The 15,104-nt window shown below is 37.6% G+C and overlaps 1 protein-coding gene across 19 annotated transcripts in view; it reads left to right on the top strand.

Moving 5' to 3' along the window:
• The window catches only part of MYCBP2 (MYC binding protein 2), a 253,185-nt gene that overhangs the window by 235,453 nt on the left and 2,628 nt on the right, over positions 1-15,104 (top strand). For all 19 annotated transcript variants that reach the window (XM_044381881.3, XM_044381882.3, XM_026493430.4 and 16 more), the window contains 9 exons: positions 1,100-1,201; positions 2,010-2,138; positions 2,517-2,649; positions 3,821-3,924; positions 5,008-5,196; positions 5,989-6,096; positions 7,319-7,528; positions 10,213-10,320; positions 10,975-11,140. In XM_044381881.3, the coding sequence (XP_044237816.3) occupies positions 1,100-1,201; positions 2,010-2,138; positions 2,517-2,649; positions 3,821-3,924; positions 5,008-5,196; positions 5,989-6,096; positions 7,319-7,528; positions 10,213-10,320; positions 10,975-11,140 (1,249 nt within the window). The remainder of the gene's footprint in view (positions 1-1,099; positions 1,202-2,009; positions 2,139-2,516; positions 2,650-3,820; positions 3,925-5,007; positions 5,197-5,988; positions 6,097-7,318; positions 7,529-10,212; positions 10,321-10,974; positions 11,141-15,104) is intronic.

The following is a 15,104-nucleotide window of genomic DNA, read 5'->3' on the forward strand; positions in this document are numbered from 1 at the left end:
TTAAAAAAGCAAAAAGTACAAGCCCTGGGCAGGGTGGGGCAGAATCTCTTAGCTAAAGAGTAGGCTCGCGTTCTTCGGATGAGACATCTGCAGTCACTTTTGACCTACCAAATTTCATGTACTTCCAAAAGAGATGAGGGATTTCCTTGAAGCAGGGCAGTGTGGCAGCATTAGAAAGAAGTAAGCACTGGCGAAAATTGCCTGATTTAATCTTCAGAAGTCTGGAAAGGAAGACAAATTGTATTTCTCTGGGGCAGAAAAAAGCCGCTTGATGCCGTGCTGCTAGTGAGTGTGACATGTGAAGCAGTCCCTCTTTAGCTCCACGCACGGGCGTTCTTTCCTTCCGCACTCGCCCTTTCTCCTTGCGCACTTTCTCTTTCTGTTTCTCTTTTTCCCTGTCTTCCTCTTTATGTCCAGGGACACGCATATGCGCTTCTTAAATAATTGTTTTTCGGTAATGAAGAAATATATCCTTCTGTCTAAAACTGAAGTTTACCCTTTAAGCCCCAGAAAGTTTTAAACTGTTTCTGAGGGCTGTTTTCTAAAGTTTGCTAGACATTTACTTATTTCTGACAAAGTATACCAGGGTTAGTGCTAAGCGTTTAGGGGCATACAGAGACTTCTGAGGAGCTGCTATTATCCAGAAGGACTTAATATATACCCACCTACTCATGGGACTGTGTAAAATCGAACAGTCATTGTGCCACCTTGCTTGGAACATAGTGCCTCAGGCAGATGACGCTAGATAGGAAAATTTGCAAGAGGCATCGATATGGTAAATATTCAATATATAAATCCATTTGCTGATAGATTGCTTCCATAGTAGACCAATAAAGGATAATCTTCTATGTCAGGTAAAAACCAGAATGGTTCATCCAGCAGCAGTTAGTAAATATTTGAGTGGCTACTGTGCACATGGCCCACACAGCAGTGAGCCCGTGTGCCTGGTACCACATCAGGAAAACTTGAGTGCCACTGTGTTTCCATGTATTTTCAAATTCAGCTGGCATTTATTGAGCTGTTATCATGTGTCAGAAAGTCAGTGTTTTGTAAGTCTTTTCTAAAAATTCAGTATTGTGACAGCCTTTCCTTTTAACAGCTCTGGCTTGCTCTAGCTTCACTGTGCGTGCTGGATCAGGACCATGTAGATCGTCTGTCTTCGGGGAGATGGATGGGAAAGGATGGACAGCAAAAACAAATGGTAAGACCAGAATTGCTTTATAAAAATGTATCTTGTTTTTCTTTATAAGTAAGCTCTAGCTTAGCATTAAAAAAAAAAAAAAAAGATCTGCAAGCCAAAATTCCACAATTAGCAGAAAATTGTGTTACATTGCTCACGGTCATCTCACAAGTCTGTTTCACTTAGGGTCCCCCTTCATAGTTTGTTAGGGGCTTTAATTATATAAAAGAGCTTTCCCCTTCTTCTCTGAGTCATGTTTACATCATATTAAAATGTGTTTTTAGCCACACTCTCATTGTATATCTAGATTTTGCTCTAAATGTTATCAGTCTTACGGTAGGAAGGAAATAAAGCAGTAAGAGAGGCACCACCACATGCCATTTATTCACTGATACACAGTACTTAAAGTAGGTTTTATAGGTATCCCTAGGTGCACTGGAAGGGAAGACTTTAGAAAGGCCCTTTCAACATTTTCTCACTAATGTTCAAGTTTCAAAATGAATCATTTATACATTTAGTATACAGAATGTTTGAACATAGCATACAGAAAGTTTGAACTTAAGAAAGTTTCTTAAGTCATTAATCAAAGTATACATGTTTATTTTATTAACCATTGAACCTGCTCAGCACATTAATTATTGAATTAGGGGTTTTGAGGGGTTTTTGTACTTAAGTACACTTGCCATAATTCTGTTTAATGTTCAGATTCTAAATTCCTAATAGACTTCAGAACCATAACATTATTGTTGTGAATAAATTACATTCCATTTGTATGAGCGTCTGCGACGTTCTTGTAAATGTAACATGACGTGGGAATGCCTTGTTTCAGCCTATGTGTGACAACCATGACGATGGGGAAACTGCAGCCATCATTTTATGCAACGTATGTGGAAATCTGTGCACTGACTGTGACAGATTCCTTCATCTTCATCGGCGAACCAAGACTCATCAAAGACAGGTGACGGCTTCTGTCTGTACGGGCGGAGCAGTATCTGAGGCATAGGATACATTCAGTAAATTTTGAAATGAATGGGGGAAGGAGGCTTGCTGTGATGGGAAGAAAGGGACTTTGCAATCAGAGCCTCAGTGGAGTTCCCAGCTGCCTCACTTATCGCTGTGTAAATCAAGGCAGTCGGCCAACCTCTCTGAGGCTTAGTTTCCACATTTATAAAAACAGGGCCATTGTCAAGATTCAGGACAAGATTGGAAATGTCCGAAACTTCTTAGAGTGCTTAGTAAATAAAAACTATTATCGTTATTGAGTAATTAAATTTTATACTTCCTCCTTCAGAATGAAAAATAAAATATTTTTCCCTTTTCTTTAATGAAACAATAGGTCTTCAAAGAAGAAGAAGAAGCTATCAAGGTTGACCTTCACGAAGGTTGTGGTAGAACCAAATTGTTCTGGTTGATGGCACTAGCGGATTCTAAAACAATGAAGGCAATGGTGGAATTCCGAGAACACACAGGTAGCAGAGGAGGATTTACTTACTGTGAACTACTTAATGTGGATTATTTTGAGTGTATTCTGATAACCATGACATTATTGATCACTGTCTGTATTATATGTATGGGACAACGTCCTGTCGTAGAGAGGGCATTAGACTACAAGTCAGGAAACCTGGTTTGTCACTCACTAGCTGTGTTCCCTTGAGCAAGTAATTTTATCTCCAAAACACATGGTTTTCCATTTTTGATTTTTTTTCTAAAGTAAGTCTGGTTATATTCTAAGCTTAAATTTACATGGAATCTTACAAATCCTTAATTTTCAGTGCCTCTGTAGTCTGCCATTTGTCTGACTAACACAAATTTGTGATGTTGGAGTTGAATGCATATCTGAAAAAATTTAACTACATGGGAGTAATTTTTCATGCTACAAGAGCATGGTCTTTTTTTCTCATGATTTTTTTCTCCTATAATCTATCAGGGTCATATATTACATTCATAAATGTTCTAATATTGAACCATCCTTGTATTCATGAATTCAGCTATCCTTTTTAAAAATCTGTTTTTCTTGTAAATATTGCTGAATTCCGTGTATTACTCTTATATTTAGAATTTTTTATCTGTGTTTTTAAAATGAGCTTGGCCTACATTTTTCATGTCTTCCTGTTCTTTTCCTGTTGTTCTCTTCTTGTTTTATGGGTTGTGTTGTTTTTGACTGTTTCAAACATTTAATTTCCTTTTCATATTGCCCTGTCAATGCTAGTGCCTTGGATGGGAATTCTGTTTTTCAAGTGTCATATTTTCTAACAGTAGGTTTTCTTTTATGCCTTGTAATTTTGTCGTTATAAAAATTCTTAAAGGTTTATCTTTCTTCTGTGTATTCTTATTTAATTTTGATTATGATATTTTGTTTGGAACTATGCTTTTGGAGCTGAGGATTTGCCATATCTGCTCAACCTACTATCTGTTTGGCTTCAGATAAGGTCTTTAGTTTCTTGTCCCTTTTTTTGTGATTAGTTACTTCATAATTAGCTTACAATACTTCCACTGTAAAACTGCCAGGCTGATTTCCCAGTGATAGCAACTGATACAAACCTGATTTTCCAGTTGTTGGTTTTTTTTTTTATTAGTTATATTAAAATATGTAGAAAATATATTCTTAAGGAAGATTTTTCTTTTTCTGCTTGAACCTAGGCAAGCCCACCACAAGTAGCTCAGAAGCATGCCGCTTCTGTGGTTCCAGGAGTGGGACAGAGTTATCTGCTGTCGGCAGTGTTTGTTCTGATGCCGACTGCCAGGTGAGTATATGGTTAGACAGTCAGGCTATCCCAGGAAGGAATAGCATATATTCCCTTGTGACACATACACTTCGTATAAATAAGAGAGCTCGGCATCACTTCAGTTTTCTAAATTAATATATTCCCCATGTCAAGAGCTAATGCTTTATCAGAGCTGGAGAGTGGATCAGAATAGTTTCTCAAACCCAAACACACAGTGTATGTTTATCAGCTACCACCATAATAGATATTTAATGCTTGCTTTTGTGCTAGAAACAGGTAAAAATCTATGGACTGCATTTATTTATTACTTTATTACTTTATTCACTTATTTTCCTATAATCAACTTCCAGTTTTTGAGAGTTCTTCAGTCCTGAACATCTGTACACATATTTCATGCCATCCAAATATTTTCAGTTCCTCAGTTCAGTTAACAAGAACTGATAGGGCCCAGCTAGTGAAAGATACCTGTGTTTTTTATACCCATTTTAATGAGGGGATAGGTGGTGATTGGGAGATTATATATCCAGAAATTTTTTGCTTCATGACTATGCACAAAAATAAATAAATAGATTAAAATTATATTTCACTTTTTATCAGCATTCCCTTTATGTGAAGTGAAATTTTTTAAAATCACATTAAAAGAAAAATTACACACTGAAAAATTTTAAATTAAAATTTAAAAAATTACACACTAAAAAAGTTTGCTAATAATCCTGAAGTTATATTTAAGTAAAGAGTAAAAATAGGGGCACCTGGGTGGCTTAGTCGGTCAAGCGTCTGCCTTCAGCTCAGGTCATGATCCCAGGGTCCTGCAATCAAGTCCCGCGTCATATCGGGCTCCTTGCTCAGCAGGGAGTCTGCTTCTCCCTCTGCCTGCTGCTCTCCCTGCTTGTGCTCTCTCTCTCTTTCTCTCTCTCACAAATATATATGTAAAATCTTTAAAAGAAAAAAAAGAATAAAAATAATTTTATTGTTATGTAGTATAGCCTTAATGTGTATTTCCTGTGGGAAATATCTTAGAAAATTTATATAATGGATATAATTCCTGGGCTGTGTGCCTTTTTTGATATTTTGTATGCCATTATAATTTATCTTTAATAGGAGTATGCTAAGATAGCCTGTAGTAAGACACATCCCTGTGGCCATCCATGTGGAGGTGTCAAGAATGAAGAGCACTGCCTGCCATGTCTACACGGCTGTGACAAAAGTGCCACGACGCTGAAGCAGGACGCCGATGACATGTGCATGATCTGCTTCACCGAGGCGCTCTCCGCAGCACCGGCCATTCAGGTTGTCTCAGCTCGTAAAGTATTAGACGTGTCTGGAATTTAACATGGGAAATAGAAATATATCTGCTAAGTAAACAGATCCCTGAACTTTCTACACATCGGGAGAAGATGTGCCCCTGGTATCATCTCCCAGTTTGTTGAAGAGCAAATTCCATCTCGTTATGTTGTTTCCATTTTGTGTGCTCAGCTTTTATTTGTCATTAGTGGGAGCCTGTATAACCAGGAGCATGTATACAGTGTTCATAAGGGAGGAAAAAATAGTTATCTAGTAACTGCTCTCTTCTCAATTTCCAAAACCCAGAATGGTGGCACTATGTAACTGCTGTATACATCGTGTACACACCTCTATACGAAACGTGTATGCCTACGTCTAGAATATCAGTGATACCATTGAAGTTACTATTTGCTAAATATTTTTTTTAATTTGACCGCTTGTTTATATTTTCAGTTCTTATGATCCTAAGATAAGTGAATATTCTTCAAAAATAAAGCTTAACTCTTACATCAGTAGTTCTTCTTTCTATGAGATACAAAAGGGAGTAGTTTTAAAGTGCTCCCTAACCTGACTGACTCTTTATAAGGTGGCGTTAATATGCAAGTGGCAATAAATTTGGAAGAAGCTAAAGACCTAGTTAATAATATTTCATGAATAACAGAGAAGTGCTGAAATTTCCTTGTCCTAAACTTGATTTTTCTCTTATCTGCTTTACTTAGCACCTTCATTGAATAATCTGCCAGTTATTCAAGTGTTTATCACATTTGCTTATATCCCTCTTTTTTTTTTTAATTTAAGCTGGACTGTAGTCACGTATTCCACTTGCAGTGCTGCCGACGAGTTCTGGAAAACAGATGGCTTGGTCCGAGGATAACATTTGGATTTATATCTTGTCCCATTTGCAAGGTATGGAGAGAACCAGAAATTATCTACTTTCTATGTATTTTCATCTTTATCTTCATCTTTCAGAATAAATGTGTCCATATCTCTTGGTGTCCTTCCCAGTGTACTTTTTACCACCAGCTCCCATCAGTTTCTGCTCTTTTCATCCAGGTGATGCCAGAGGATATTATAAGATCCCTTTATTTGTTATAATGCATTTCAAAATAGTAAGTGTCAATTAAAAGCTGGTTAAGTGGAATTAAACATATCGCATCAGAAAATTCATTTAGACATCATCATGCGTTAAAGGGTGTTTGTCACCACTTTCAGACCCTTCAGAGCTCAGATTGCGTGATATGACAGTGGGTGACCACCAAAATGAATGAGCCTGTGGTGCTTGTAGGCTCTGATACCTGCCATTAAGGATAAAGTTTGGGTTTTCATCTTCATTAAAGATGAAGCCTGAAAACCAAGATTCTTTTAGAATCTTAGGTAAAATAAGGAGAAAATTATTGACATTTTGCCACATCTCTTTAAAGATAGTAAGCAAAGTAGCAACTTGTTTTGGCAAGCCAGTGATGATTAATTAAAAAAAAAAAAAAAAACCTTTGTTTAAGAATGTGACTGACAATGCCTTCTCTATTCATTCTTCATTCCTTTTTGTTCTATTAAGTTCTTCCTATTCAGATGTGCAGCCTGGTATAAAGGGTATAACATGGAAAGACTTAGCACAATTATTGCTTGGTTAGACAGAGGAACAATCAAAAAGATTGTAGTAATTTGCCCTCTCTTCTCATATGGTGCCACAAAGGTCACATTTAGGAAATGATATATGAAGATGATGTAGAAAATACTACCTCCTCATTTCTGTCACCTGGTATTCTGCCCTTCCCCCAAGGAACCAGAACACACACACAGGGAGTATGTCTTATGTGTGGCCGCAAGGCAACCTTTTATTCCCAGAAAAGCTAAGGCAGCCGGAGATACATTTCAGACTCAGGAAATGTGAAGCTAATAGAACAGAATTTTTATGCTTTATGTCCCTGCCCCTGTTGTCCGTGATCTTGGAAAAATGTGGGCTTGTGAGGATTTTACAGGATTATTTCTAAATGGCATTTTATATAGAAAATGTTCACTCTCTGGTTATCTCCTGGCACAGTGCTTGCTTCTTAGGTGCGCACTTAAGTATTTGTTGAATTCATAGATAAATGATGCTGTTAAAGAATGTTCATTTTTTAAATTTCAGAACAAAATAAATCATATAGTATTAAAAGATCTGCTTGATCCAATAAAAGAGCTCTATGAGGATGTCAGAAGAAAAGCCTTAATGAGATTGGAATATGAAGGTCTGCATAAGAGTGAAGCTATCACAACTCCTGGTGTGAGATTTTATAATGACCCAGCTGGCTATGCCATGAATAGATATGCATATTATGTCTGCTACAAATGCAGAAAGGTATGCTATAAATTGTACTAGGAATTTTTAAGAACTAGAGATTACCTATGTGATTAAGAATTGAATTGTATAATGATATCTAATTCTTACGTCTTAAGTCTGAAGTTAAAAATCAGAAAGCTTGCTACTACATTTGAAGTTAAATTTTTTTTATTTAATTTGTTTTGGGATTTTTTTTTTAACCTATACAGACTGTTTACAAAGCATGTTATATTTCTGTACACAAGCTACTTCACATCAGTAATCTGTTTACCAAATCCAGTTGGTTCTTAAATAAACGTCTCCTACTTGACTCTTTTCGCCATTTCCTCATTAAAATTCCTTGGCTTCCAGGACAGCACTCTTGATATCCTTTCTTTCTGGTTGTCTTTTAAATCCTTTATAGGGTTCCTTTTCATTCACCTCCTCCTTACATATTTCATTTCTCAGCACTGTATTTGTGCCTAATAATAACCTCCTTACCTTTGCTGAGCTCCTATATATCCATGTCTTTGCCAAACATCTGTACCATTCTGACCTTCCAAAATTCTGGAGATTTAGATACAAATATTTAACTAGTTACTAGACATTTGAATTTCTCAGACATACTTCAAAGTCCTCATGAGGAGTATTAATAATCATCGACTTTGACTCTCTCGTTCTCCAGTCTTTATTTACAAAGTCTTGTCAATTTTGTCTGTAAGTAGTTCTTTTTCTCTGTTTCATCTTCAGCAAGACTAACATTTTCTTTGCTAATTATAGTAGCCTTCTTACTGAGCCCCTTTTGTGGAGCCCCTAGCCCTTCCTCCATTCCATCCTTTACACTTTCATCGCTACTAGTAGATTATTATTTCTCAACCTCAGATCTGACGTGTCATTTTTCTGCTTATGATCCTATGTAGCCCCATCCATATCTCCAGTCTCATTTCCCAATATGTTACTGTTTGCACCCCATGCTACAAAATACCGAACAGCTTACAATTTCCCAAACTCGGCCATGTTTGCTCATTCAATGACTCCTCCGTGCCATTGCACAGGCTGTTCCTCTAAGTGGAATGCTCTTCCCTACTCCTCCTCTGCATTTTACTCTGACCTGACACCCACCCAAACTGACATGCTCATATGCATAGCCAGACCTGTCTAATCACACTTCTGTTTCACCTCCTCTGTAAAGTAGTTCCACTCCACACTTCAGCTCCCCCACCACATGATTTTGATATCTTACATAACTTCTTTGTAGCACTCTGTGTTTTGCATTATGATTACTGATTCACTTGTCTCTGTACCACTTGATAAGTTCCATGAGAACAAAGACAGTGTTTCTTCATTTCTCTTTCTCTTTCTCTCCCTTATTAGACATTAAGTTAATTGGAGAATGAATAAATGAGTGAAGGAATCTGTAAATGAAATGTGCGTAGTCTCCCAATGTAACTCAAAGAAAATACAGCTAATGAATGGAAGCCTAAATAGGTAGATGATAAGCAGAAAGGCAGATAAACATATGTACGTTCAGGGCAAGACTAATAGTGTATATTTGTGAAACTTGTTACAAATAACAAAATATTATTTCTGTGTGTTTAATGTGCGAAACATCATATGCGAATATTGTGTTACCATAGGGATGACAGCCCAATGTGTAGGAAGCCAGGCAGGGAATCTAGAAAAGTGAAACAGCTGGAATAAACAGTAGACCTCAGGACAAATGAAATACTTCTGAGGCCAGATTTAGCTGGTCGACACCCATTTATAACCTCTGTATCCATGGAGCCTGTCTCTTGACCTGTTTTTCTGGTATAGATACTAGATTTATATTGACTTACCTTGTTCATCCTCAAGTATGGACATAGCTTTTTGGCTGTGGGACATGTTGTACATGCAGTTTACCCCAATTATAATTGGCCTCATTTATTTTGTGTCCAGAGCAAATACAGATAAACCATCCACCAAGATAATTTCATTTATTCAAGTGTGTGTATTGGATACTGCTACGTTCCTGCACACAATGTAGCTTTATGAGTAGAGCAGTCTTCTGAGGAATTACCAAATTTCCCTTTCCTTTCTTCTTTTTTTTTTTTTTTTTAAGTAATCTCTATGACCAAAATGGGGCTTGAACTCACAACCCCAAGATTAAGAGTCATATGCTCTACTGACTAAGCCAGCCAGGCACCCCGTCCCTTTCCTTTTTAAAAATGTTTGTATGATTAAAATTGATTTTTTTCTGTCCCATTAGCCCCAGGATTCTAATTGTGTACTAATATTTATTTTAGGCATATTTTTTTGTACTACAGTATTAAAATATGGCCATTTCTTAAGCATATTGATCAAAGCAGTACAAGGAAACATTTAATACTGCAAAATGAGAAAAATTACACAAACTTTGCCCTGAAAAGGCAGTTTCTCATGATTACTTAATATCTTATTCTTGATATTTATTTGGAATATTATACATTCTTTCGTTATTTTGCTTTGACAGTACAGTGTTTGAACTTCCTACTGTAAGCATGAGTTTATTCCAGAATTAAAGCAGATTTATTTCATACCCTGATCCACCCATATAGGCATCTACTTGGCATTGCAAGGGAGTGTCTCATAGATAATAGTATTTTCTAAGACCTCTTGATCTTGGTTTCATTATGCTCATACTGTATCTCCCGCAGCAAGGTTTTCTTTTTTCCTGCTGTAATCTAATTGTGTTCTCTGCATAGGCGTATTTTGGTGGTGAAGCTCGCTGCGATGCTGAGGCTGGACAAGGGGATGATTATGATCCCAGAGAGCTCATTTGTGGTGCCTGTTCTGATGTGTCCCGGGCTCAGGTGGGCAGAACATTTTATTAGAAAGAACAGTTTAGAAATGTTAAACCTCTATTTTTTTCAAAAATAATAATACAACTAATGTAGTGGGAATAGTATAGCAGGTTTTTTGCCCAGTGTTTTCTGATGTTTATGTGGCAGTGTATAATTTTCCAAATTAATTCATAGATATTATTCTCTTGGATGGTATTTGCATTTTATAATTTTGTCCTCCATGAAATGGTCACATTTCAACAAGTAATAAATTTACTTATTTCATTTTCTTAAACCTGCAGCCATACTTTTAGGTTTACCTGACTCCAGTGAAATCTTCACAGTACAGTACAGCTGTGAGACTGAGAGGTAGATGAAATACTAACTATTCGATTTGGCTGACCAGGAACAATTCACTAGGAAATTAAGTGTCTTATTTATTAAATTAGATTGGTTCTGATGGATCTGAGATGAGAATTTGGGGCTTTCTCCAGACCCTTTGGGCAAAGCCACACACTTATTCATTAATTTTTTAATGTATCTATCATCAGTTTTTCAGTCAGTTTTGAGAGCTATGTGTACTTGCAAAATAGGAATCACTGAGCTGTATGTATATGACTATCTTAAGTGTAATTGAAATAGACTTGCTGTAATCTTGTGTCTATGTATTTTCTTTTGCTATAGATGTGTCCAAAACATGGCACAGACTTTTTGGAATATAAATGTCGCTACTGCTGTTCAGTGGCTGTCTTTTTCTGTTTTGGAACAACACATTTTTGTAATGCTTGTCATGATGATTTTCAGAGAATGACTAGCATTCCCAAGGAAGAACTACCACACTGTCCTGCAGGTATGCTTTTAATATTTTTAAACGATTGTGATGTATATACTTTCTAGTTTAATGATCACATGATAACTCTGTTCCAAGTGGCAGAACCCCAGTTCAAACTAGCCTAAGAATCAGAGGGAATTTCTTGGCCCCTGTAAGCTTCTGACATTCTGAGTGAAGTAGAAAGATCATCATGGTGATGAGGGGTCAGGAGTTGTAATGGAGATAGTTGTCTGGGGAAAGAGAAGGAAGTCAGCTAAAGATCAGTAAAAGAATCACTGTTTGGCACTAAAGGGCCATGTGAAGTTTGAAGTTACGAATTGATAATAGAACCATTTTAAAGGATTTTTGTGGTTTTTTTTGTTTTTTGTTTTTTTTTTTTTGAGAAGCCTGGAACCAGTGCCATAAAATGGACAAGTGATTTGATCTAGAATGGCTGGGAATTGGCAGTGTAGTGAACATCAGAAAGCCAAGGAGTTAAGCCACCAAGAATATGGGAGAAATGATTATGTATGGAGGTCAGGCTGAGAACAATAAGAATATGAAACCAAAAAGAAACTGAAAAGATTGGAAGAGATCAGGAGGCTGGTGGTCCCAGTGAGGTGGGAAGGGAGAGAAGTGGAAGGTGAGGTAAACGTGACCATAGAAGAGAATTTTACATGAGATATATCTGAAATTGGTGAAAATACATACAAAAGTACTTAGAGCACAATATACAATTTTGTTAAAGCTGGGAAACACACTCCCATCCACTGCTTATCAGAGTGCAGATGCTAGAACTCTACAGAAAAAGCCATTTGAGGGTTGCCTCTCAAAATTACAAACACATCAACAGTCCCACTTCTGGGAATATACCTACATATGTGAAGTAAATAAAAAAGGCAAATGTGCAAGGATATTACTTGTAATAATAAAAATCTGTAAACAATCCAAGTACCCAGTAGGACGGTGGTTAAACACTAAGTACTACGCACCATCAAAAACGAAAATGATGGGGGCGAAGCTTCTGCGTACTGATCTAGAAAGATGTAGAGGAGACTGTGACATGAAAAATGAAGTTATAGAAAGGGTATATGGTATGTGGTCTTGTAAGAAAGGGGGAATGAAAATATGTACTCATATTTGTATGTGCATTTAAAAAATACTGGAACAATACACTAGAAATTAATAAAATTAACTATTGGGGAAAACCAGGAAGATGGGTAAGAGATGGGGGAAAGGTGACTTACTGTATACAATTTTTTTTAACATTTTGATTTTTAAACCATGAGAAATAAATTATCCAGAAAGAGAGTAAGTAGGGTTTTTTTGTTTTGTTTTGTTTTTAGTATGGCTGCTTCTATTTGTTCGTGTCAAAAAGAAATTGTAACCTGTTCCCCCCTAGAAACTTTTTTTTTTAAGTAGATGTAATAGACTTTGAAAGAAGCAAGATCAGAATAATTGAGGCTAAGTATTTAAGATAATGGCCAGAATAAAGATGTGAAACCTAATAGCAGGAGGAGGGTGCTGAGCTGGAGGTGAGCAGGTGAAGGGAGTGAAATGGGGGCAGCATTTGGATCAGGGTGGCTTCAAGGTGGGGTGGGGGGACGGTGGTTACTGAATGAAAGTGATAAGTCAGTGGTCTGGAAGTAAATGGGAACCAGAAGAGTCAGTCTTGCTTCCTGGCCTTGTGACACCGAGGAACTCAAGAGATCAGCAGCTTCTAGTTGAGAAAGTTTAGAGGCGAGCAATGTCATCAGGGAAAATCCACATTTTACTTAATGGAAGAAAGCTTCTTCTGTGTTTGGAAACAAAGACAAAACAACAAAACACTAAAAGTAATCAGGAGATTAGCTAGCAATAAGACCGGTATGGTGGAGAACACAGGGGTGGGATCATCACTGAGAGGTTCTGGCCAAGGCAAGGACTCCCCTTACACATTCACAGGGTCACCCAGGTCAGCCAGCACAGGGACCTCACCCTGGAAACAGCTGCGAACCAGAGGAATGAGGCAGGAAAGGATTTAGAGAGATGGCAGAAGGAAGGAACGGACATCAGTCCTGGGCATTTTCACATGTATATTCCTTCTTTTCTCTTCTTCCTTTCTTTACTTTCTTTCTTTTCTCTCTTTTTCTTTTTCTTTCTTTCTTTCTTTCTTTCTTTCTTTCTTTTCTTTTCTTTTCTTTCTTTCTCTGTCTCTCTTTCTCTGTCTCTCTCTCTTTCAAGACTTTATTTATTTATTTATTTATTTATTTATTTATTTGTGAGAGAGGGAGAGCGCAGGTTAGCGCATGCACAAGCAGGGGGAGCAGCAGGCAGAGGGAGAAGCAGGCTCCCAGACGAGCAAGGAGCCGGATGCGGGACTTGATCCCAGGACTCTGGGATCATGACCTGAGCCAAAGGTAGACGCTTAACCAACTGAACCACCCAGGCATCCCTCACATGTATTTTCTTACGTAGTTTTTACAACCTATAAGGTAGATGGTGTTATCCCACCTTTAGAAGGAAAGTTAAGGCCTCGAGAGGTTCAGTAGCTGGTCTGAGATCATAATGCTCAGGCCAAGGCATGCTCTCCCAGCCTCTTGGATTCCTCTAATTCATCCATTCCTTTAGAGAACTGGAATGGAATTAAAGCAGACCCCACAGTGAATTCAGCAGGAAAGAAGGCCATGCATTTCACTTAGAAGGACAGAAGGATTGATTCTGTAACCACTGTCAACCCATTAATTCCAATTTTTAATATATGGATGAGGACAAGAGTCCAGATTGAGAAATTAAAGTAGATAATTCCTCTATTACTTTCTAAAATATTTACTGACTACGTTTTTTGTGCCAGGATACTTAACCTTCACAGCTCCCTATGAGTTAAATATTGCTGTGCCTATTTTAAAGATGAGGGACCTAAGAATCAAGAAAGATTAAGGTAACTTGGCCTCAGTTTTTTTAGCTGCAAAGTGGGGACGATAGTTTCTGCCTCTGGCTGGTAGAAGATTGAGTTGATATACTAGTACGGTGCCTCAGCAGTAAGCACACAAATATCTGCTGGTGTGTTTTCTTTTGTTTTTACTTTTACCATTGTCATTTTTCACCATCGTGATTAGATTATGAGCTCCTTGAAGATAGGGGCCATGTACTATTCATTTTTACATCCCAAGCACCTGATGTAACACCATTCACACATTAGGCACTAAATAAATATTTGTTGAATAAATGACCCTTTGTTTTCTCCCAGAAAATAAAAAGGATTGCAGTTTGCAGGAGCCATCGTCGATGGTGTCATGCACTTCAGTTAGATCCGCCGTTGCGTGTCCCCCCTCATGACAACTTCCCCACCCAGCAGGGGGAAGGAGGACTGCCAGTGTGCAGTGTGATTTGGGGTGGGAGGTGCTGATATACGTTATAATTTATAACTGGAATAATTACCTGTCTAGGTTTTAGCTGCTGCTCTTGTGTCCGCTAGCTGAAACCAGCGCCCTCCGAGACGATCGGTCCTCAGTTTGATATTACCCTCATGCCTTGGCCTTCGGCTTCTGTGGAGCTTAATTTTTATTCCTTTACACGAGGCCACAGTGTGGTGTTGTTCAGTAGTAGTAATAACTAACCTTTACTGAGTATATGTACTGTGCCAGGTTAAGAGCTTCATAAACACTAGCCTTTTTCCCCTCCTGTTTTCCTATTTTTACATCACGGAAGTTTTTAAACCTAGAAGAGATAAATAAGATCTCATTCCCCATTGATCTGGAGAAGCTCATTCCATCCAATCTCATATTTTTCTCTTAAACAGAGTCAAAATTTACACTTATTGTTTTGGTTACTAGCTGTAGGAAACCAGTGCATACTTTTATCGCTTCCTCTGCATTCAATTATAAGCCCAGCCAGTATTCCCTACACAGTAAACCTCCTCATTTATAAAGGAGCTAAAAATCCTTTTTAAATGATGTGAAACACATGACATGAAGCACATTAACATAACATGTCTTTTTTTAAATAGAAAAGTATAGGTTTT

The sequence above is a fragment of the Ursus arctos genome, unplaced genomic scaffold (genome assembly GCF_023065955.2).
Source record: "Ursus arctos isolate Adak ecotype North America unplaced genomic scaffold, UrsArc2.0 scaffold_10, whole genome shotgun sequence".
NCBI lineage: Eukaryota > Metazoa > Chordata > Mammalia > Carnivora > Ursidae > Ursus > Ursus arctos.